This window comes from Plectropomus leopardus, chromosome 4 (genome assembly GCF_026936395.1).
Source record: "Plectropomus leopardus strain MGB_pleo_1.0 chromosome 4, ASM2693639v1, whole genome shotgun sequence".
NCBI lineage: Eukaryota > Metazoa > Chordata > Actinopteri > Perciformes > Serranidae > Plectropomus > Plectropomus leopardus.
In genome coordinates, this window is record NC_142179.1 from 1 (window position 1) to 23,695 (window position 23,695).

Here is a 23,695-nt window from a genome sequence, read left to right on the forward strand (position 1 = left end):
TGGGAGCTTCTACAAAAGTTTCCAAATTCATCTGGACACTTACAGAGGACATTAGCCGATTATTGCACAAGCAAAACCATGTACATACAGCAGACAGTGTAGGACAAACACTTGCTGCAGTGCATCAGTTATTTCTTGTTTGTGATTATCATTAATAACATAAAAGAGGATACACCACAATCAAAAAGTAACACATGTCCAACAATATGAGTAATTATTTGTCCATAATGGTAATTTCTGCACTATATCTAATGTACTTACTGGATAGAAAGAGCAGCACTAAGCAGCCAGCAGCAGCAATGAACTACATAAACTACTGTCTTGATTTTCAGATGATTCATAAACATCCCTAAATTCTTAGCAGCTATCATAGCATCATTATCAAGCGTCATTATTTAGCTTTACTTGATTTTAACTGAGACAGTTCGTACAAATGAAATGTCTTCACACAAAACTGCCTTTTTAAGATATAAAAGAAGATTTACCTCTGTATTTGGATATATATTATATTTTATTATTATATTATATTTATTATTATTTATTATTCTTATTGTTATAAGTATACTCTATTTTAATTGTAATTATGAATTTTGGCCCGAAATACCAGAAGCCATCTTCATGTAGTGGATTATGTACTATGGACTATTGTTCATCTTATTGTAAAGGTGTCATATTATCCCACAGGAGACGGGCTACTATGGTGACATGGCACTAAAATAAAAGAAATCATTCATTCATATATTTATTTGGTTATTTATTTTAAGCTAGGGAAACATTCCAGGCAAAATATATATTTAGATATCATTATTACATATTAAAAGTATGTTAAAATTATTTTACTTTTTAAGCACTTTTTCTTTGTTTTTCTTTGCACAGATTTTCAGGTGATTTCCTCACGTTTTTTTTAACTCATTCATTGCTAATTTTTGGGCCATTGCCCCTTTTTTTGTTGCTCATAGCCTTTTTCCAGTGCTTTTGAAAGAATTCAAGCCAATTTGTTCAGGTTTTAAAGGGTTAAAGGTGTCAAACAATAATAAAAAATAAATAAATAAATGCCATCTCCTCAAAGCAAATAGAAATGCTCTTTATTGATACTCATGTTAATCATTTACATCACCATTCATCTGTTACTTCACCTGCATCCAGATATGAAAACAACAACAACAGTAGTTATATTGTCATTCAGTGGTTCGGTATGTACAGCTACAGGGCGCCTTCGGGCAGGCCGGTCACCGCCAACAACCTCTGACCTCAAACAAACGTCAGTTCAAATCCAGATTAAAACTGCCCGTGTTCTCATATAAATCTATTTGATTAAAGGTTAAATACAAATGTGACATCGTGCATGCAGCAGTGAAACTAGCCAACATTGTGGCGGTGACCTACGTCCACAAAGTCGCCGTGCATGTTAAAATAAGTCAAATAAAATAAAATTAAAAAACACTTTAAAATGTACAAAAAGAAAAAAACACATGGGACAATCTTTGTGTCATCATGGTGTTAGTCACAGCAACCCAACAACTTCCTGTTTCTAACTACGCACAACCAATCAGAGCAAAGCGTTAAATCCTGTCAGTCTCATCAAACAGCGTCAGAATCATTCCTCAGAAATAAAAAGAAATAAGAAAGGAAATCATCAACGTAAAGTGACCAATGCTCGCTAACTCCAAATCACTAATCTTCTTCTTTTTTTTCTTTTTTTTTTCCACAGATACAGGAAGCGTGAGGTGGCGAGGCAGACATGGCAGCGTGATGTGTGACGCAGGATGTGGCGGCGTGATTTTGGCGTGTGTGCAGTGAGAGCGAATTAATTCGGACTCTGCAGAATTTAAAACCTCAAACTGAATCTGATTAAAAAGGCACTGCAACTCATTTTACCTTCAATAAATCACATTAATACAAAGTGAAAAACTGTAAACACCTGAGAGCAGACTGAACTCTTTTCTGGCCATATTTGCTTTTTTCCACCTGATGATGACACTTTTTCTATATTTGGCATACGGAGAAAATACATGCTATTACAGCTAGGCGAAGGGGATAGTTCCTTTATTAGCAAAAATACAATTAAATAAATAAATAAACAAATAAATAAAATAAAATAAAATAAAATAAATAACATTTAAAAACAGAATTAATTTATTGTATGTATTTAATGTATTTTTTTGTCATCTAAAAACATAGGGGCATCATGACAAAACCCTTGCATTTAAATGATAAAAATTCTGAAAATCAATGAATATTTGATAGTTATGATAAGGACTGACTGAAAATAAACTCAATGAAAGTAAAAAAGTTAAAAAAAAATCAAACTAATGTACAATATTTTTTTAGCCTGATTTTGAAAATTGCATTTCGTGTACAGAGTGGTATGAGTGTGAGTATCTAACACTGCACAAAAAATAATAATGTATAAAAATCAATGTTGCTGCAAATCAATGACATATCCCAAAGTGTCATCAGCAAAAAAATAAAAATCTTCTTGTGCCATCTCCGGGTGATGGACAGTCTTATCTTGTGTTTACAGTCATCATTTAAAGATCAAATCCAACGCGCTGCACCTTTAAATCCAGATCAGAATTCAGTTTTGAACTTTTAATTGAAGGTATTAAAGATGTTAACTGATCCGTGTGCGTGTGTGTGTGTGTGTGTGTGTCTGTGTGTGTGTGTGTGTATTAATCACTCTAAATATATAACTGTGTGGATTTAAAGTGCGTTATGATGATGTTCAGTTCACACTGAAGGTGAAAAATGTTCTCCAGTTTTTTTCCCATCATGCCTCTGTCCTCCTTTGGTATAGAAACCTCAGAAAAATGTGTCCTTTGTGTCTCTGTCTGTCCATCTGTCCATCTGTCCGTCTGTCCGTCATCTCATCTCATCTCATCTCTTCTCATCTCACCATTTATGTTCTGGTTTTACATATTTATCGTAATAACAAACATGCCACTTCTCTATGAATTATTAAAAAAATAGCTGCACATCATTTGGTCACTAAGCAACACTAAATGTCCACAACTTGCTTGTTGGACAAGCCAGAGCCGTGCGAAGGCAGAGAAAAGCAACTCCGCTGACGGTCTCTGGTTTTAAAGTTATTATTGTTCTGAACACACACTGCAAAAAATTGGCGTTTTCTAAATCTGTGTGTTCTGAGAAAAAAAGAGGGCAGTGGCTTCTGCTGAAGACAAAACTAACAGGAGACAGTTTCATCGCAGCCAATCAGAGACAAGAAAGTTTGATCTGCTTCACACTGATATGAATGAAGTCCAATTTTATGTTGATTTGTGTGAGAAAATTTGTCTGGGACACTTTTTAAAATCTCTTATAGACTCTTAACCCTTTGAAACCTCAGCATTAGTTTGTATTTTAAAAACTTTAGGAGGAAACAATAAGAAACTTAATAGTACATGGCCGAAAAATTATTAAAGAAAAAAAAGTTACCAGAAAATACCTGAAAATATGAAAAAGCAAGAGTGAAAAACAAAAAGAAATAGGAAATAATAACCTAAAAAAGATAAAACAAAAAAAAAATTTAAATGACTTTTATTAGATTTTTTCTGTAACATAACTGTAAATATAAAATTATTACATTATAAATAGAGTTTTGGGAGGGTAATTTTGTTATTGTTCTCCTTCATTTTTCAAATTCTTTTTAGATAATTTTCTTGTCACTTTTACTAATTTCTAGCAACGTGTGGGACATTTCTTGTAAAGTTGGTCATTGAAAAGTTTGCCTGCGTTATCGAAAGAAATTATCAAATATTTTAAAAACATGGCTAAAAAGGCAATAAGCAACTTGGCAAGATACACCCTGCAAATTGCAAGAAATCAGTAAAAGGTGACATGAAAAATGACCTGAAACAGAAGTAAGGAGCTGTCACAGTAAGTGACAGAAAATAATTAGAAAATTGAAAAAGACAAAAAAATGTACTGGAAATATAAATATGATATTTATAGTTATGATAATGTGTTTAAAATTATTTTAGAGATTTTTAAAAAATCCATTTTAAGTCCTTTAGGGGTCAGTAAGTTCCTTATTTGATTGGGTTTTTTTTTGTTTGTTTGGGTCCCTTTTTTCAAATTTTCAGGTAATTTTGAGGTAATTTATTGCCAACATAATATGCGGTCATTTCTTTTAAAATTATTCATTGCCCTCCTCTTATGAATCAGGTCAGTTTTCTTGAGTTTCAAAGGGTTAATAACCAAAATATTATGGATGTCTAAAAACAAAATGTGGACACCAGGACATCTCACCAGATGCTAAACAATAAACCTGCCAAACATAAACGTCCAGATTTGAATTTCTTGTTGCAACGGGTTGTTAAAATCTTTAAAACTTAGAACTGGGTTTACAATCTGAAAATGAATATTAAATCAAACTTTTTGAGCTTTAACCCTCTAAAAACCTGAGCAAATTTATTGTATTTCTAAAAAAAAAAAAAAAAAAAAGTAAGCAACTTCACCACTTCTTGCAAAAAAAAAAAAAAGTATAGGAAAAGGTTGTGAGAAAATTACCTTAAAATAAGCACAAAAAAGTAAAAACCCAAACAAAAAAAAAGCTCAGAAAATTACAAATTATAAGTTAAAAACAAATTCTATAACATAATTTTACACATATAATTACTGGACATTTTCCAAAGTCAATTGAATTTTTTTTAAATAATTGTCAACTCTCTTTTTAAAACTAATTTTCATTTAATTTTTCAGGTAATTTTCTTCGTCACCTTTGAAAAAAAAAATTCACGTTTTTTTAAATTCCTTGCCAAGTTGGTCATTACATTTTTCCCAGTGTTTTTGAAGAAATCAAATCAATTTACTCCAGTTTCAAAGGGTTAAATGGCTTTTGAAAGACATCTAAAGGCACAACAAGAAAACCGATGTCCAACCAGGTTTTCAAAGATTTGATGTCTGAATTAAACTCATGTTTAACTGTCACACATCAGCCAAGTCACTGGAGGGAAATGTTGGTATTGTTTATTTCTGCAAACTGCAGATGCGTTAGATTATATGTGACAGCACGACGAGACGACTGATCCAGACCAGTTTTTACCAGCACATCACTGTTTCCTGCCACCTCACAGGTTGTTTTTGCTGTGACATCTTCCAGATTTTTAGAGATTTTTTTTCCAAATCAACTCTGAATTAAAGCAGAAGAAAAATTAAACAACTTTCCATCACAGGTCTGGACTCTGATGAGGAAAGTAATTCATAATAAGACAAATATTTTTAGGATAAATCCAAGGCCCAGCAGCTGTTTGATTGTTTTACACATTTTTAAAAAAATGTTGATCTTGAACATCGGACTGTGATCAAACTGTCTCAGAGTTTTTTCTTTTTTACGTGCTGCGAGAGAAACCCTGTCGTCGTGACATCATAGCTGGCTGAGCCAATAGGAACGATCCTTTCTAAAGATGGCCGACAGCTCGGTTCCTACAGTCAGATCTGCATCGAATTCGGACTCCAAGTCAGCAGGAATGTTTGTCTTTTAGAGCTCCGCAATTTCATATTTACTGCAGTCTGATGGAAATTAGGGATGATGACAATTAATCGATGGTTGATTAATCGGTCCTTAAGAATTTACTCGAATATGTGAAATTTAATCGATGAATCGACAGGCTACAGACTCCTGTCAAAACATATGCAATATGTTTCTGTGAGCTTTGACTGAGGACAAAACAAATTTGGTTTTGTTTGAAATAAGCAAAGTTTTTGTGTTTTTTTTTTCAAATGACGATTGATCGATTGTTACCTTTATCGATTTATCAGTTGAGAAAAGTCCTTAAAATTCGCAACCCTAAAGGAATACATCTCTCAAGAGGCATACTGCAGCTTCAGATACAAACTAAAGCTTCAGCATGCAGCTTTGGTTTGTAGCTTAAGACTGCAGCTTCAGATACAAACTGAAGCTTCGGGCTGCAGCTTCTGATAAAAAATTAAGTGTCAGACCGCAGCTTTCAGTACAAACTAAAGCTTAGGACTGTAGCTTCAGATACAAACTGAAGCTTCATTTTGTAGCTTCAGATACAAACTGAAGCTTCAGTTTGTAGCTTCAGACTGCAGCTTCAGTATGCAGCTCCAGACTGCAGCTTCACATTGTGGGCTGACTCTTTGTGCTTGCACTGCGGTTTGGTTTTAATACAGACGCTGAAACTGAAGCTCTGCAGCAGGAAACTCACTCAAAGTTCACCGGGGATTAAACCTGGGGGCTCGCTGTCGCTGTGATGGCGGTGGCGGTGGCGGTGGCGGTGGCGGTGGCGGTGGCGATAATAATGAGTCCGTGTGGTTTCAGGGTCCTGCGATGATCTGGGAAGAGCAGGAGGTTGTGGGAGATGCTGTCCCGGTGGCATCAGAAGAGACAGACTTTTTTCTTCAGGTCGTTCCTCTTCCAAAGAGAGAGGCTGTCGAACTCCTCGATGGACATCCCGAAAACACTGAAGAACTCCTCCTGAGAGAGGTGTCTCTGCAGGACGAAGGACAGACAGTGAGAGAGACAGACACAGAGACAGAGACACATAGAGTACCACATACCATCCAGTTAGCATCAACATTTCTAAGATTGAGGATGTTTCTATGATTGTGGGACAGTTCTAGGATTTTAGGACTTTATTACAATTTTTGGACATTTCCAGAATTTTAGGACATTTCCAGGATTTAAGAATGTTTCTAGAATTTTGGGAAAATGTTAAGATTTTAATACATTTATAGGATTTTAGGACATTTCTCAGATTTTAGGACATTTTTAAGATTTTAAGAAATTTCCAGGATATAAATCATATCAGATTATAGAGTTTCTAGAATTTTGGGACATTTTCCCAGATTTTAGGACATTTCTAGGATTAAAGAACATTTCCAGAATAATTTCAGGACATTTCTGCAATTGTAGAACATTTCCAGGATTTTGGGACATTTGGTTGGGGGGGCACCCAGTATGCTGTCAGGGGCCAGATTTGGCCTGCAGGCCATACATTGAGTATCACTGGATTTAGGTTTTACCTCCAGCCTGGTTCGGTCTACGCCGGGGGGCAGTTTGCTCCGTCCTCTGTGAGTCACCACCAACACATCATAGGGACAGATCTACAGAGATCAACCAATCAATCAAACAATGAATCAATAGATTATCATTACAAAAATAATCTGAAAAAAAAATAATAATTGAGAACTGAAGCTGCAGTGTGTAGGGTTTAGGGGGTTAATATAATCATCATTGAGAATTATGAGACATAATGTTCAATATCGTGCACATCTTTACAAACATTTCAAACGAACCACTGATCCGTTCTTCAGGTTTGCTCATCCATGTCTAATCCTTAAAGTCATATTTTATATTCATAATGTAATATTTCCAACTGTACTGCATCTGCAGCTCAACAGTCTCATGTTAAACCAAAAATAAATACATAAATAAATGAATTGAATATTTTAAAAAATACTAAAAGAATGTATTTTATTTTTATTTCTATTTTCATTATTTCCAACTGTGTATTGTGTCTGCAGCTCAACAGTCTCATGTAACATCAAATAAATAAATAAATAAAATTATTAAAAGATTAAAAAATAACAAGATTATGTATATTTTATTTCTATTCATAATTTCATTATTTCCAACTTTGTATTGTCTTTAGCTCAACAGTTCATCCATCTATCCATCAATCCATCCGTTTTCATCCGTTTATCCGAGGCCGGATCTCGTGGGCAACAAGCTAAGCTAAGCTAGGCGTCCCTCTCCCCACCAACGCTCTCTGGTTCCTTCTGAGGGGAATCTAAGGTGTTCCCAGGCCAGATCTGTAATCCCTCCAGGGTGTTCTGGGTCTGCTCCAGGGCCTCCTACCAGTAGGATGTGCCCAGACGCCTCCAGCAGGAGGAGCCCAGGAGGCTTCCTGATCAGATGCCCGAACCACCTCGACTGGCCCCTTTCGATGCGAAGGAGCAGCGGCTCTACTCCGAGCTCCTCCCCCCATCTCTGAGGCTGAGCCCAGCCGCCCTGCGGAGGAAACTCATCTCGGACGCTTGTATCCAGGATCTCATTCTTTCGGTCACTACCCGGAGCTCGTGACCGTAGGTGAGGGTCGGAACATAGATGGACTCATAAATCGAAGAGCTTCGCCCTCCAGCTCAGCTCCTTCTTCACCCTGACAGTCTGATGCAACTCCTGCATCACTGCAGACGCCGCACCAAACCGTCTCACACTCCGTTCTACCCTCACTCCTGAACAAGATCCCGAGATACCTGAACTCCTTCGCTTAGGGCAGCGACTCCCTCCAGAGGGGACAGTCCACCACTTTCCGGCAGAGAACCGCAGCCTCAGATTTGGAGGTGCTGACTCTCATCCTGACCGCTTCACACTCAGCTACAAACCGCCCCAGTGCATGCTGGGAGGTCACAGTGTGATGGAGCCAACAGATCCATGTCATCCACAAAAAGCAGAGACGCAATTCTGATGTCCATAAACCAGACCCCTTCCTCCTCCTGGCTGCACCTTGAGATCCTTGTCCATGAAAATCACGAGCAGGATCAGAGACAAGGGACAACCCTGGCAGAGACGAACACCACCTGGGAACGTGTGTGACTTTACGCCGAGTGTGCGGACACAGCTCTCTCTTTGGTTATACAGGGACCAGATGGCTCATTGCAGCGACCCCGGCAACCCGTACTTCCACAGGACTCCCCGAGGGACTCCAAGTCCACAAAGCACATGTAGACCAGGTGAGCAAACTCCCACAACAAATCCAGCAGCCTCGCTAAGGTAAAGAGCTGATCCACTGTTACACAGCCTAACCCCAAACCCCTAACCGTAACCCCTAAACCTTAACCCTAACCCTAACCCTAACCCAGCCCACATGGAACTGGAGTAGACTTTGTCTGAGAGGCTGAGTCTTGCGATACCCCGATAATTGGAGCATAGACTCCAGTCCCTTTTTTGAAAATGGGAACCACCACCCTGGTCTGCCACTCCACAGGCACCGTACTTGACCTCCACGCGACACTGAACAGGCGTGCCAGTTATGTTAGCCTGCCACCGAGCAGCTCTTTGACTACCTCAGCGACCTCTGCCAGGGATCTGGATGAAGGTTCCTCCGAGTCTTCAGACTCTGCCTCCTCCACGGAGAACATGAAGGAAGGGTTCAGGAGTTCCTCAAAGTGCTCCTTCCACCATTCGACAATAAACCCAGTCGTGGTCAGTAGTCTTGTGTTAAATCATTTTTCAAAATTAATAAATGATAGATAAAAAAATAAAAAAATATGTATTTTATTTTATTTATATTGTCATTATTTCACACTTTGCATTGTGTCTACAGCTCAGCGGCGTCATGTTAAACCAAACAGAGTTTTGTCACCTTATGTTCCAACATGCTGGGAAGAGAGTTTCCTCTGTCCATCCTCGAGTCTCCGTTCTGACACAGAGATCATCATAAACACTATCAGCATCACCAACACTTATTAATGACTGAAAAAAGACCAAAGACAATCAGACCGTACCTGAAGATCTGCAGAGAGAAGAAGAAGAGAATATTACTTACATCCTCACAGCAGACGAGCACCAGATAATAATAAATTATAATAATAAATTATAATAATAATATATAATCTAAATAATAATAAATAATAATATTGTGAGCTGACATGTCAACAAAAGAGGCTACAATAAGTGTATAAATATTACAGATGTGATGAATATTGATCATGTGACTCGACCTGCAGGAGTTTTCTCTGAGGAGCTGAACTCTGCCGACTGCAGCTGAAATAAACAAACACAAACACGTTCACCAGCATCCTCAGTAAACTCGGCTCTGATTGGACGATTCTGTGGAGCTGGACTCACCCTGGACAGGCCGCTCCGAGAGGACGCTGGGAAATAGACCAACTTGGAGGCGTTGGACCCTGAAGGAGAAAATACATCAGTTAAATAACGAAAAATTAATTTCAGTTCTATAAAAAAATGTTGACGTTTCACTGTTGAAGCTAATTAATAAACTATAAGTCCTACAGATCCACTATGAAGCTTTTATTTTTCTTAATGAAGAAACTGTTAAGTGAATCATACAAAACTTTAACCTGAAAAGAATAATAATTTTGTTCAGACACATTAAACAAAGTAAAAATGTCAATTTCAGTCACTTTGTGTAACCTGTTTTCTTACTGACCACCAGATGGCACTAAAGTGCCTTCAGTTCAAGTATCTGTGTCGAAATTAAATTAAAGTAAATTAAATTAAATGTAACTTAACAAAAATTATATTGCATTATATTGCATTGCATTTTATTATATTATATTTTGAATATTATATTTCAAAATTATTCAGAGTTATTAGTGTATTCATTATTATTATTTATTTTCAATATTTCTTTAATTTATTTGATAATATTTTATTTGCCATGAATAAAATAATCTGTTGTTGATGAAAGTTGCATATTGAGTATTGAATATTGAGTATTGAATATTGAGAATTGAATATTGAGTATTGAATATTGACTGTGTACCGGTGTGTTGGCTGCGGTCGGGCAGTGATCGAGTTTTCCTCCTCAGAGGAGCAGCAGATTTCTCCAGCTCCTCCTTCAGGATGATTTTTCCCAAATTAGATTGAATCTGCAGAGAGATGTTATAAATATGTCATAAATAAATGTGTATAAACGCTGTAATAATGTGCAGAGATGTTACAAATATATCATAAATAAACGTGTATAAATGCTGTAATAATGTGCAGAGAGATGTTATAAATATATCATAAATAAACGCTGTAATGATGTGCAGAGAGACAGGCAGACAGATGGTGGGACATGTTCTAATAATCAAACTGTGTGACCTTGTTGAGCTCTTGTCTCTGCAGCGCTCGGAGGCCCCACAGCTCGTCATCTAGCTCGCCGTCCTCCTCATCATCTTCATCCCTCTGATCCTTCCTCTTCCACTCCTTCTCTACAGGGACCAGAGGACGAGGAGACAAATACAGTGGGGACGAGGAGAGAGGAGACAAGGAGAAGAGGCAGGGAGAGGAGACAAGGACACATGAGACAAGGAGAAAGGGGAGAGGGGACAAGAGAGAGAGGGTACATGGAGAGGAGGCAAGGAGAGATGACACAAGGAGAGGGGGCAGACAAGGAGACAGGAGACAGGAAACAAGGAGAGAGTACATGTACATAAATATTTATATATATATACTTCATTTTATAATCAAAACATGACAGTCCTAGGCGGGGCGTCATACCAATGACAGCCAGTGAGGGGGGGCAGGGCCAGTAGTCGGTCTCGATCTTGGAGGGCAGGTTCGGGTCTGGAGGCTGAGCTGCTGGAAACTTTGAGGACTCGATGATCAGATCCTCGATGTGTTTCCCCTGAGGGAGCTGAGAGGACATGCACACGTCTGCGCTCGCACACACACACACACACACACACACACACACACACACACAAACAGACACACACACACACACACACAAACAAACACGCACACAGACACAGACACAGACACACACACACACACACACACACACACACACACACACACACACACACACACATATATGCATGTTAAAACCTTACACGTGTGTGGTTTACAGCTGACCGACATTCAGATCTGCTCTGTATGTGTGTGTGTGTGTGTGTGTGTGAGTGTGTGTGTGTGTGTGTGTGTGTGTGTGTGAATGCAGGACTTAAATTTGTAGAGGAATATTTTCAGTGTTTTTTTTTAGTTTATATATTACGACAATAAAGCTGTAATATCATGTGTAGGACACAGCCTCTGTACATGGGACACCCGCCCATCAGCTGAACCACGGGGCGCCCCAGAAAGGGGACTTTATTTTACAGAAAAGCACATATTGCCGGCAAACTATAAAACAGGTGAGCGCACAAGCAGCCTTCACACAGTGGTGATATTATGACTTTATTCTCATAAAATTCAAAGTCTCAAAACTACGACTTTTTTTCTCACAATATTACAACTTAATTCTTGTAATATTACTAGTTTATTGTCATAAAATTAAGACTTTTTTCTTGGAAAAATAAGACTTATTCTCATAATAATTCATATTTTTCTCTTAATATTACAATTTTTATCAAAGTGTCAAAAAAAACCCTAATGTGGCTCTAAAACTGTGCTGTAGTTCACTGATGGCTCTGAGACACAGAAAGACCGCTGAGACATCAGGTCGCTGCACCTTGTTTGTAGATGGGGGGCTTCTTATAGATGTTGGAGCCGTTTTCTGAAAAACAGAGAAGAAAGAGTTAAAGGGGAATTGTTATATTTTTCGACCTGAACAGTATTTTCTTTGTTTTTTGTGTCTTAATGACTGATGGAAACAGCAACAGTAAAAAGTGGTCCAGTTTGAGAGACACACTCGTTCACACCATGTTTTTACAAATTTGTAAATTCATGAGAATTCTTTTTTTTAATATAATCTCTCAGATTTAATTATATATAGATAGATATTAGATATTAGATTATAGATGTATGCACAAAAAATCTCAGGCATTAAGATGTAAACTCACATGAAAAAAAAACTTTGATAGTCACTATTTTTAAAATTGTAAATTTACGAGGAAATATCTCTAAGATTTAATTTGTAAATTTACGACAAAAAAAGAAATTCTCTGGCATTTAACAATAAAGTAGTAAATTCACAAGTCTAAAATTTTCACACTTTCTGAGATTGAATTTGTAAATTTCAGAGAAAAAAAAGGTATAATCTGAAATTAAAGACATTAATTATGAGAAGTCGCAAATTGACAAGAAAAAGTATTTTATTCTGTGGGATTAAATTAATAAATTCATGATTTAAAAAAAACCTATATTATCTGGGATTAAAGACCAAAATTTGCAATAAAAAAAAGGTATTCTCAAAAAAATCATTCAACATTATGGAAAGGATCCCTACAGAGAGAGACCTTGTTTTTGAAATGAATAAGTACAAATCAATGAAAATATAAATTCATAAAAAATGAAAAACGAGCAGAAGAAGCTGAAAGTGAAACTATGGTCCTCACCTGGCCGGTGGAAGTGCTGGACGGTGCTCTTGGTACTGGCTGTGTGTGTGTGTGGTGTGTGTGGTGTGTGTGGTGTGTGTGGTGTGTGTGGTGTGGGCGGTGTGTGTGTGCTGTGTGTTCTGCTAGTCTGGATGGTGGAGCCAGGGGAGGAACCTCCAGGAGAACGGTTCTCCAGCCACTCCCGGGTCTCCTTCTGCAAACACAAAAAACACAACAGTCAGCTGGACGGACGGATCAAAGGCGGAGACATCGCTTAATGTTTTGTTTTGTTTCTTGTTCTAATATAGAAATGTTAATTTTTTGATTTAACATTAACAAGACACTTTGCAGCTGTACTTGTACAACAACAAATACACCATCTGTGGAAACTGTAACAAGTGTAAATTCAAATATTCCTAAAATTATTTAACAGAAATAGTATCGTATAGTGTGTGTGTGTATATATATAACATACATATATAGATATACCTATATATCTACATATACAGATATATATATATATATATGTGATTTTTATTTTTTGTATCAGTAATTTTTCTTACATTGTTTTATCTGTGTTGTTATTATTATTATAACAATGATAATAATAATATGATAATTTCAAAGCATAAATATTCAATGAATTTTAAGTTTTAAAATCAGATGGAACAGATTTACTTCCATGAAGTCTTTGTGAACACGAACCTGTTCAGGGCAAAAAGTCTTACCTCAGGGGAGGGAGGAGGAGAGATGGATCGAGGAGACAAGGACCTCTGAGGAGGAAACAAAACAAAGATACATTAGAAACACCCAAAATTAAGGTGCAGAGAACTACTGAGGGGAAAATAATTTGCCAATATAACAGACTGTATGTTGAATTTATGGATACATAACCAAACACACACACACACACACACACACACACACACACACACACACACACACACACACACACACACACACACACACACACACACACACAGTCTCAGCTGTGGTAACGAGCTGTCTGGTCTCTAAGCAGTAGACTGATGATTTTGTGTCCCAGCCAGACGAAGAACTAACCAACCAACAAACTAACCGACTGTCAGAGCAGCAGAGAGTCAGAGCAGCAGAGAGTCATAGCAGCAGAGCAGCAGAGAGTCAGAGCAGCAGAGCAGCAGAGAGTCAGAGCAGCAGAGAGTCAGAGCAGCAGAGAGCCAGAGCAGTAGAGCAGCAGAGAGTCAGAGCAGCAGAGTCAGAGCAGCAGAGCAGCAGAGACTCAGAGCAGCAGAGTCAGAGCAGCAGAGAGTCAGAGCAGCAGAGCAGCAGAGAGTCAGAGCAGCAGAGAGTCAGAGCAGCAGAGCAGCAGAGAGTCAGAGCAGCAGAGAGTCAGAGCAGCAGAGAGTCAGAGCAGCAGAGAGTCAGAGCAGTAGAGCAGCAGAGAGTCATAGCAGCAGAGCAGCAGAGTCAGAGCAGCAGAGAGTCAGAGCAGCAGAGAGTCAGAGCAGCAGAGCAGCAGAGAGTCAGAGCAGCAGAGAGTCAGAGCAGCAGAGTCAGAGCAGCAGAGAGTCAGAGCAGCAGAGAGTCAGAGCAGCAGAGAGACAGAGCAGCAGAGCAGCAGAGAGTCAGAGCAGCAGAGAGACAGAGCAGCAGAGAGTCAGAGCAGCAGAGCAGCAGAGAGTCAGAGCAGCAGAGAGACAGAGCAGCAGAGAGTCAGAGCAGCAGAGTCAGAGCAGCAGAGCAGCAGAGAGTCAGAGCAGCAGAGAGTCAAAGCAGCAGAGAGACAGAGCAGCAGAGCAGCAGAGAGTCAGAGCAGCAGAGCAGCAGAGAGTCAGAGCTTCATGTTTTCTCCTCATCTCTAAATCTCACGTTCGCACCAACATGTGAGGACAGACTTCCTGTCTGCGTCTCCGAGCCAACTGCTTCTTGGTGAAGACGTAAATTCTTCTCTTTAGTAGTTTCATGTCTCACTCTGGATTTTATCAAACAAACAGCAGAAAAGTGTGACAGCCTTCGTACGAAACATTGTATTAACGAGTTACGAGCACACGAACGGCTCTCTAAAGTCATAATTACGAGTGGGAAATGTCATTGATGTTTTGAGTTGCTAAGTTGTGACGTTTCAGGGCCAAGAAATATCTGTAAGTCCCAGAAACATCCTATTGTCATAAAAATGTCCTACAATCCTAGAAACATCCTAAAATCTCAGAAATTTCAAAATATCGTAGAAATGTCCAAAAATCATAGCAATATCCTAAAGCACATGAAATTTCGTAAAATCCTGAAAATGTCCTAAAATCCTAAAAATGTGCTAAAATCCAAGAAACATCCTATCATCCAAATGTCCTAAAACACAGAAATGTCCTAAAATCCTAGATACACTGTAAAATCCTAGAAACGTCCTTAAGTCCAAGAAACACCTTAAAATCCGAGGAGCTTCCTAAATCCCACAAGCGTCCAAAAAGTCCTGAAAACGTCCTAAAAACCGAGAAACACCCTAAAACCTATAAATATCCTAAAATCCTTGAAATCTCCTAAAGTCTTACAAACCTCCTAAAATCTTGAAAATGTCCCCAAATCACAGAAATCTGCTAAAAACCTGGAAATGTCCCGAAATATGAGAGGAAACTTGTAAGGGCAGGTTTCATATCTTTGCTTCAGCAACAATTAATTGCTCTAAGTGAGAATTTTTGGGGGCCAAAGCTGTCGATGTTTGGCGTTAGAGGGACAGGTGGACCATCTTTTGTCCATCCCTTGGACCGTCGTCAGTTTGAGTCCTGATCATCAGCAGAGTGTGAAGTGTGTGGATCACCTCCAGCGGGCTGTAGCTGTAGTGCGGCTGGTAGATCATCAGATCTGGTCTCTCGATGTCCAGGATGGCTTTGTCTCTCGGCAACGCCGCCAAGTCTCTGTAGCCGATGACCCCGTCCTCCACTCTGGCCTGCAGAGGGACAGACAGAGACGCAGAGGGGGGGAGGGACACGCAGATTACAGATTACTGCTCAAAATTAATCTGAAGGATAATATCCCTTCATCTGTGAGCGTGTTTCTCACCACGATGGAGGCCGCAGGAGACCCGGGGATGCTGGAGCCTCGGAGGGACAACACGCTCCCCGGAGACGTCTGAGCCAGCTGCTGCACACACACACACACACACACACACACACACACACACACACACACACACACACACACACACACACACACACACACACACACACACACACACACACACACACACACACACACACACACACACACACGATCAAAAAATGATTTTCAGCCAAATGAAAGGCGACTTTGGCTACTGAGGGAACTGATAAGGATCGTTTTTGGTTTCTGCTCAGTGAAATTTCTCTTAAAGGGTTAACCCCAAAATTAAAATATTTAATTATAGTAGAGCTGGATCCATTCCCAGTTTTTTTTTGTTTGTTTGTTTTTTTATCATAGAAAAATTTGGGATTTTTTTTTAAAGTTTGGGGGATTTTTTTGTAACTCTTGCCCCTTTTTTCTCTGTTCACTTTTGCATTTTCTTTCTTTAACATTTTTCTTTTATTTATTTTTTCAACTTCTTTTTTCATACATTTTTATTAAATATGGTCAATTAAATCAGGAAAAATGTCCAGAAACTGTATTTCTACTTCTCTTGTTTAGATATCTGAAATTATGTTCCAGAAAAGAAAAACTTTGTTATTTTTAAGCACTTTGTTGAGGTCATTTTCTTGTTTGTTTTTTACTTTTCTTTCTTTTTGTGCTTATTTTCAGGATATTTTCTTGTAACTTTTTTAAATTTCTTGTTAATTTTTCGGCCATTTCTTGGTTAATTGCTCATCACTCTCCTATCATGATTTGAAAAGAAATCAAACCAATGTGTTCAGGTTTCAAAGGTTTAACTGTGTTTTTTAATTGTCTTTTATGATATTTTTTTAAACTTTGTCTTTTCTTCAGTTGTTTTATACGACACGTACTTTGAACTGCACTGTTGCTGAAATGTGCTTTATAAATAAACTCACCTTTATTAAAAGATATGACATATATGTGTGACCTCGTCATATCTGTATGACATCACCTTTAAAATGAGATGAGCACAGCGTAATAACAGCGTAATAACAGCGTAATAACAAAATCACAATGAACGTCCCAGGACGAATGCAAAAATCTGATCGAAGCTTCACTTTTAATATCTGCCCGGCTGCTCTCAGTCCGTCTGTTAGAGGCTGAAAATAGAGACCTGACAGATATTGAGACTCTTCTTTTTGCACAGTTGATTGTAAGAACAACTTTAAACAGTTCAGGCTGATCGTTTAAAACATCACGGAGACGAGAAAAGAGAGTTTACCTTCGGCATCATCCTGATTGTTGATCGGTCGATCCTGAGAGACACACAGACGCAACACAGAGTCATTTCACAGAAAAATGTCCCACAACAGAGATAATGTCCCACAAGATAACGCAAGCAAAATGGACAAACAGGTACCCGTGTGTGTGTGTGTGAGTGTGTGTGTGAGAGTGTCAGTGTGTGTGTGTGTGTGTGTGTGTGTGTGTGTGTGTGTGTGTGAGTGTCAGTGTGTGTGTGTGTGTGTGTGTGTGTGTGTGTGTGTGTGTGTGTGTGAGAGAGTGTCAGTGTGTGTGTGTGTGTGTGTGTTTTGATGTGTTTTGATGTGTTTTTTGTTTGTATGAATAGTGCTGTATGCAGAAAGTGTGACTGATTGATTCATCCACTGACTGACTGACTGACTGACTGACTGACTGGTCTCCATAAGATGCCAGAGAGCAAAAAACAGCATCAAAACAGAGCCCTGTGTTGTTTGTGTTTGTTGTGTTTATTGTGTTTATTCATGTTGTTTGTGTTTGTTGTGTTTATTGTTTATTTGTGTTGTTTGTGTTTGTTGTGTTTATTGTGTTTATTCATGTTGTTTGTGTTTGTTGTGTTTATTGTGTTTATTCGTGTTTGTTGTGTTTATTGTGTTTATTCGTGTTTGTTGTGTTTATTGTGTTTATTCGTGTTGTTTGTGTTTGGTGTGTTTATTGTGTTTATCGTGTTGTTTGTGTTTGTTGTGTTTAGTCGTGTTGTTTGTGTTTGCTGTGTTTATTCGTGTTGTTTGTGTTTGCTGTGTTAATTGTGTTTATTCGTGTTGTTTGTGTTTGTTGTGTGACTGTTGCTATAAATCTCCGAGCGTTGACTCGACTCTCGGTACAGACGGCTCTGCTGCAGCTGCTGGACTCACAGCTCTGCATTGTGTGAAGTGACGGACGAACACAAAGAGATGATTCCAGAGTCCACAGCTTTGTCCAACACACACACACACGGACACGCACACACACACACACACACACACACACACACACACGGACACGGACACGGACACGCACGCACACACGCGCACACACACACACACACACACATATATATATAAACATACAGGTGGGAGTCTGGGTAACATGTTAACACACTCACAATGAAATACAGAGTGTGTGTGTGACTCAATATGTGTCTGAGTGTGTGTATGTGTGTGTGTGTATGTGTCTGTGTGTGTGTGTGTGTGTGTGTGTGTGTGTGTGTGTGTGTATGTGTCTGTCTGTGTGTGTGAGTGTATCTGAGAGTGTGTGTGTGTGTGTGTGTGTGTGTGTGTGTGTGTGTGTGTCCGTGTATGTGTGTGTCCGTGTGTGTGTGTGTGTCCGTGTGTGTCCATGTGTGTGTGTCCGTGTGTGTCCGTGTGTGTACACCTCAGGGAGAATAAGGGATCATGTCTGTCTCTTTCCGTCCTCAGGGCTCTGCAGCCCGATCAGTACCTGAAACACACAGCAACACAGTTATTAATATTATTTTTGTTTCAATAATTTCATAGTGATGAATAAATAATACATAAATTGACAAAAAATACCCAAACTTAAACTAAGAGGTAAACAAGAGGATAACAGCAAAAGTAAAATAATAAATAAATGACTTAAAAATAAAAAATCATATGGGAAGTTACAAAACCCTGAAGCAGACTAAAATGTATAAATAAATAAATAATAATAATAATTTGAAGAAAAACATGTGGACTTAAAAGGGTCCTCAGGCACAAAAATGTCGTAACAAAACATAAAACCAATAAAAGGAAACATGAAAACCATCTGCTGTGTCGTCTGCACGGAATAAAAGAAAATTAAAATCAACAACAGTCAGACAAAATAACGTCCTGTGAAAACAGTCAAGTCAGTTTTATGTATAGTTTTCTTTATTATCACAGATCAGAGTTCGCCTCAGACGTCTTTACAGCAGATGACATCCGTCTACCCCGAGACCCTCACATCGACCCCCCGCCCCCCAAAAAACCTGACTGTACATATAAACACCAAAGTAAATTTCTGTAACATATAACGCCGTAGAAAATAAATAGAGAGCTTCAGATAATTGTATTTATTTGATGTTTTTGGTTTATTTATGCTGCTTTCTTTATGTTTGATGACGTTTGTGTTTGTTTATCGTCCTTATTGAGTTTAGATTCCTAATTATAAACCACAACAGAGGTTTTCTTAATCTCACCTGCATAACTTTGTTTCTTCCATTGTTGTATTTCTGTTGTTTTGTGCAAATTAACATTAACCCTTTATGGACTGTTTGTTATTAACCCTTTAGTGACAGTTTGTCTCATTTTAGTCTCTTTCCTTCTTCCTGTTGTGATAATTGTGTGTGTGTTGATGCATGTGTCCTAAATGTAGTCCAGATTGTGTATTTGAGTGTAATCAGTGAATTTGCAGCTCAGCTCCTACAATAAGTCTAAAATACACTGTGGAAACTAAATAGTTACATTCAGACTGTTCAGGTGAAAAAATACTCCACTGAAACCCATTCAAACTGACATTTTTGATCCCACAGCCATCAGAGCAGAAAAACAGGACTGTTCATTTATTTAAAGTGAACCAATCAATCACTTTTTGTCTTTTCTCAATAATCAATACCTGATAACATATTCAGAAATGCCAGAACTGTAAAGTATGGAAGCCCTAAGCGGACGTGTTTTTTTTTTTTTTACAAGCCGTTTTCTCGAGATAACGAGATAATATCTTGTTATAACGAGATAATATCTCGTTATATCGAGAAAACGGAGTTTGTTTTCCTGAGATATTATCTCGTTATCTCGAGAAAACTGAGTTTGTTTTCCTGAGATATTAAGTCGTTATCTCGAGAAAACGAACTTTGTTTTTTGGTTTGTTTTTTTAAACTTTATTGAATGAACGTCAGAAGAAGAAGTGGCGGGTGGATGATGTGACAGCAGGTGCCGTGCGATGTTCAGCGCGGACAAATGCGTGCAGGTTCTCGCCCCTGCACGTACCAAAAAGCACCGGAGCAACAGTATAATAATCTAGTTATGATTACTGATGAATTTGGGTGATGTGTTCCTGTAATAATCATCTTACCTTGCGCATTTGTCCGCGCTGAACACCGCACGGCACCTGCTGTCACATCATCCACCCGCCACTTCTTCTTCTGACGTTCATTCAATAAAGTAAAAAAAAAAACAAAGTTCGTTTTCTCGAGATAACGACTTAATATCTCGGGAAAACAAAGTTCGTTTTCCGTTTTCTCGAGATAACGAGATAATATCTTGTTATAATGAGATAATATCTCGTTATATCGAGAAAACGGCTTGTAAAAAAAAAAAAAAAAAAAACGTCCGCTTAGGGCTTCCTTAGTAAAGTGAACTGATGTCAGATTTTTTTTATATTTCTGACATTTCTGTGAACAGTTTCAGATTTGCTGCAGATCTGTCAGATTTCGGTCTCTTGACGATGATGTATTGATCTCTGCTGGTGTCTGATGTCACTGAATAATTAAAACATTGATTTGTGGTTTACTGGCTGACGGTCTCACTCTGACTGGGATCTGTGGTCACTTTGTCTACCAGTAAAAACAGAATGACACTGAGGTCTCCATAAATGCTGCATGTGCTTTTTCTTTTAATTCCTTCTTTGGACATTTCCCTGAATATATTATTTCTGGGGGGTTTCAAATCTAAAATTTTATTGGAATCAAAATTGGTGTATATTACACAGCCAACAGACTTTCATTATTTCCCAATGGCTTAAAAAAAACACAAGAGGGTAAAAAGGCAGCAAAAGAAGAAATGACCCAGAGTATAAGAAAATTACCTGTAAATTTGACAGAAAAATGAATTAATAAATAAAAAACAAGAAAGTTAAACAAAAACATACAAAGTGCAAAATGACCTGAAAAAAAGCTTATGATTCTAATAATTCTCTAAAATAATTTTAAATATATAATTATGAATATAGTTCAATGAACATTTTTCTTTGTTGTTGCAGCTCATTTTAATGACTTTATTTAGTGTTGGGTAGCTTAAGCAAGTAAATCCGTTAGATAAATGTAGTAAAAACAACAATTCTTCCCTCTGAGATGTAGAGAAAGAAAAGTATAAAGTAGCATAAAATGGACAAACTCAACTACTTTCTACTCAAATAAAAGTACTTAGTTACTTTCTCCCACTGACGGGTGTAAGTGTGGACAAACTGTCCTGCTCTGCTGTTGAGAGGATAAACCGATACCTGATTCCTCAGGTTTATTGATCAGATTATTGATCAGCAGAAGCCATTAGGTAGTAACTGATCTGTCTCCAGACACACTGAGGTCTGTTTGTCCTCTGGAATTTGTTGCTGCTGTCCAAAACATGCTGAGGGAGGCTGACATGCTTTAACAGTAACCAGGTCATAATGTTGGCATTTTTTACAAACCACAAACACATTTTCATACATATCATACCAACTGGGTACGCACCATATTGGAGTTTTTTTGCCAGTATCCGATATGCTGATATACAACAACTCATTTGGCCGATAACTGATAGCGATCCATTTTTTTTCCACCTATACTCGTGATCATCAGGTCTGTAGTGGCATCTAAGGGACAGTTCACCAAAAAAGTTTATTGTCGGAGGTTTATGGGGAAAAGACATCAAACTCTTCTCCCAAACAACTGAAGCAAACGGTGACCAGGATTCAAACGTTGAAAGAATATATAACAGTACAAAATGTCTTTATACTGCTTATCTGAAGTAATCCAAGTGTCCTGAAGCCCAAACGTGCCAAGTTGTTTTGAAAAACGTCACTGACATCATGTTTTTAGTCACATTGTAGTCTGTAACTCCGGTTGTGGGAGCCATGTTCACGTATCGAGACAAATTCAAGCTCACGGTTTCAAAGGGTCAACTCATATTTCTCCAGCAGCGTATGAAACTGTTGATGCAAAAAGTAACACAATAAATACACACAAAACTGAAACTTTTTATAAATTAACCCTTAGGGCCTGCTTTGATATCACACATACTCATATCACTCACAAAATGTGATTTTCAAAATCAAGCTAGAAAATATTATACATTAATATGATTTTCTACCTTTATTGAGTTTATTCTTTAACCAACATCTGTCCAAATCATAAATATCAAATATTCATTAATTTCCAGAAAGTTTTTGTCATGACGCCACCTTGTTTTTTGATTAAAAAACAAACACAAAGCTGAATTATTTTGAAAATACTACATACTAAGTAGATTGTAATTTTTTTGTTGTTGTTGTTGACAGCCTGGGATATGTCAATGATTAGCAGCAGCACTGATATTTATACATTATTATTTTTTGTGCAATGTCAAACATTCACACTTACACATACATTAAATGCTGACTTTTTGGGCTGTTCTTTAGAAATTCTACAACAAAAACTTCTTATAATATTTATCTCAATATATTACATGCTAAGTAATTTTTTTGGGATATGTCAGTGATCAGCAGCTACATTGACTGTGACAGGTCACCTAGTGGAAATAGCATGTATTTCCTCCATATGCCAAATATGGTCAAAATGACCTCATCAGGTGGAAAATAGTCAAAATGACAAATTCAGAGTCAAAAGCCCAGAATGACACCCAGAAATAATACAAGTCCTGTTTTTCTGCTCTGATGGCTGTGGGATCAAAAATGTCAGTTTGAATGGGTTTCAATGGAGCATTTTTGGACCTGAACAGTCTGAATGTAACTATTTAGTTTCCACAGTGTATTTTAGACTTATTGTAGGAGCTGAGCTGCAAATTCACTGATTACACTCAAATACACAATCTGGACTACATTTAGGACACATGCATCAACACACACACAATTATCACAACCGGAAGAAGAAAGGAGACTAAGATGAGACAAACAGTCACTAAAGGGTTAAAGAAACTAACTTTGGTCTTCAGGATAAAATTCAAATTGGGCTTTAAAGGTGATAAAGTTCGACTCACGTGTACACGGTTTCTCTCTGCAGCTCAGAATCTTCTGATCAGCTGCCTGCAGAAAGAAAAGAGTAAAGATGTGATCTGTGTTCATGACAGAGGACAGGAAGCAGCCTGGACCTTCAGAATAAAGCATCAGGTCTGTGCAGACAGACAGGTGAGCTCAAATAAAAAGTCTATTCAGATTTCTGCTGAAAGAGTCCTGTTGTTTGCTCTGTGTATATTTTCAGATTTATTTAAATTTTCATTTTTGGCAGGTCGATGCTGTTGCTAGGTGACGCTGGCGTCTGAACTGAAAATTAAATCTAACAAAAAAGCCCAACATGAATCTGAGTGATGTCACACTGACACGTTTGACCATCAGCCGACCAGATGGACCAATCCAATAAAAAACCATCTGTGACGGCTGTGCAGCTATCGTGCATTTTACATAAAGCTTTTAAATAAGCTGCCTTTACGCGCTCCTTGGAAATATCGTATTCACAAGT

General features: G+C 38.1%; 1 protein-coding gene across 1 annotated transcript; it reads right to left on the bottom strand.

Annotated features, from left to right (window-relative positions):
- Positions 1-1,063: 1,063 nt before the first annotated feature.
- On the bottom strand, positions 1,064-23,262 carry LOC121937875 (dematin-like). The gene is made up of 16 exons (XM_088076060.1): positions 23,217-23,262; positions 18,658-18,723; positions 17,270-17,303; positions 15,985-16,065; positions 15,743-15,871; positions 13,680-13,724; positions 12,973-13,165; positions 12,147-12,191; positions 11,195-11,350; positions 10,796-10,905; positions 10,473-10,578; positions 9,688-9,873; positions 9,472-9,479; positions 9,330-9,386; positions 6,988-7,068; positions 1,064-6,454 (listed from the first exon to the last, which is right to left on the bottom strand). The coding sequence occupies exons 3-16, from the start codon at positions 17,279-17,281 to the stop codon at positions 6,341-6,343; spliced, it is 1,323 nt and encodes a 440-aa protein (XP_087932186.1). The 5' UTR covers positions 17,282-17,303; positions 18,658-18,723; positions 23,217-23,262; the 3' UTR covers positions 1,064-6,340.
- Between the last annotated feature and the right edge of the window lie 433 nt (positions 23,263-23,695).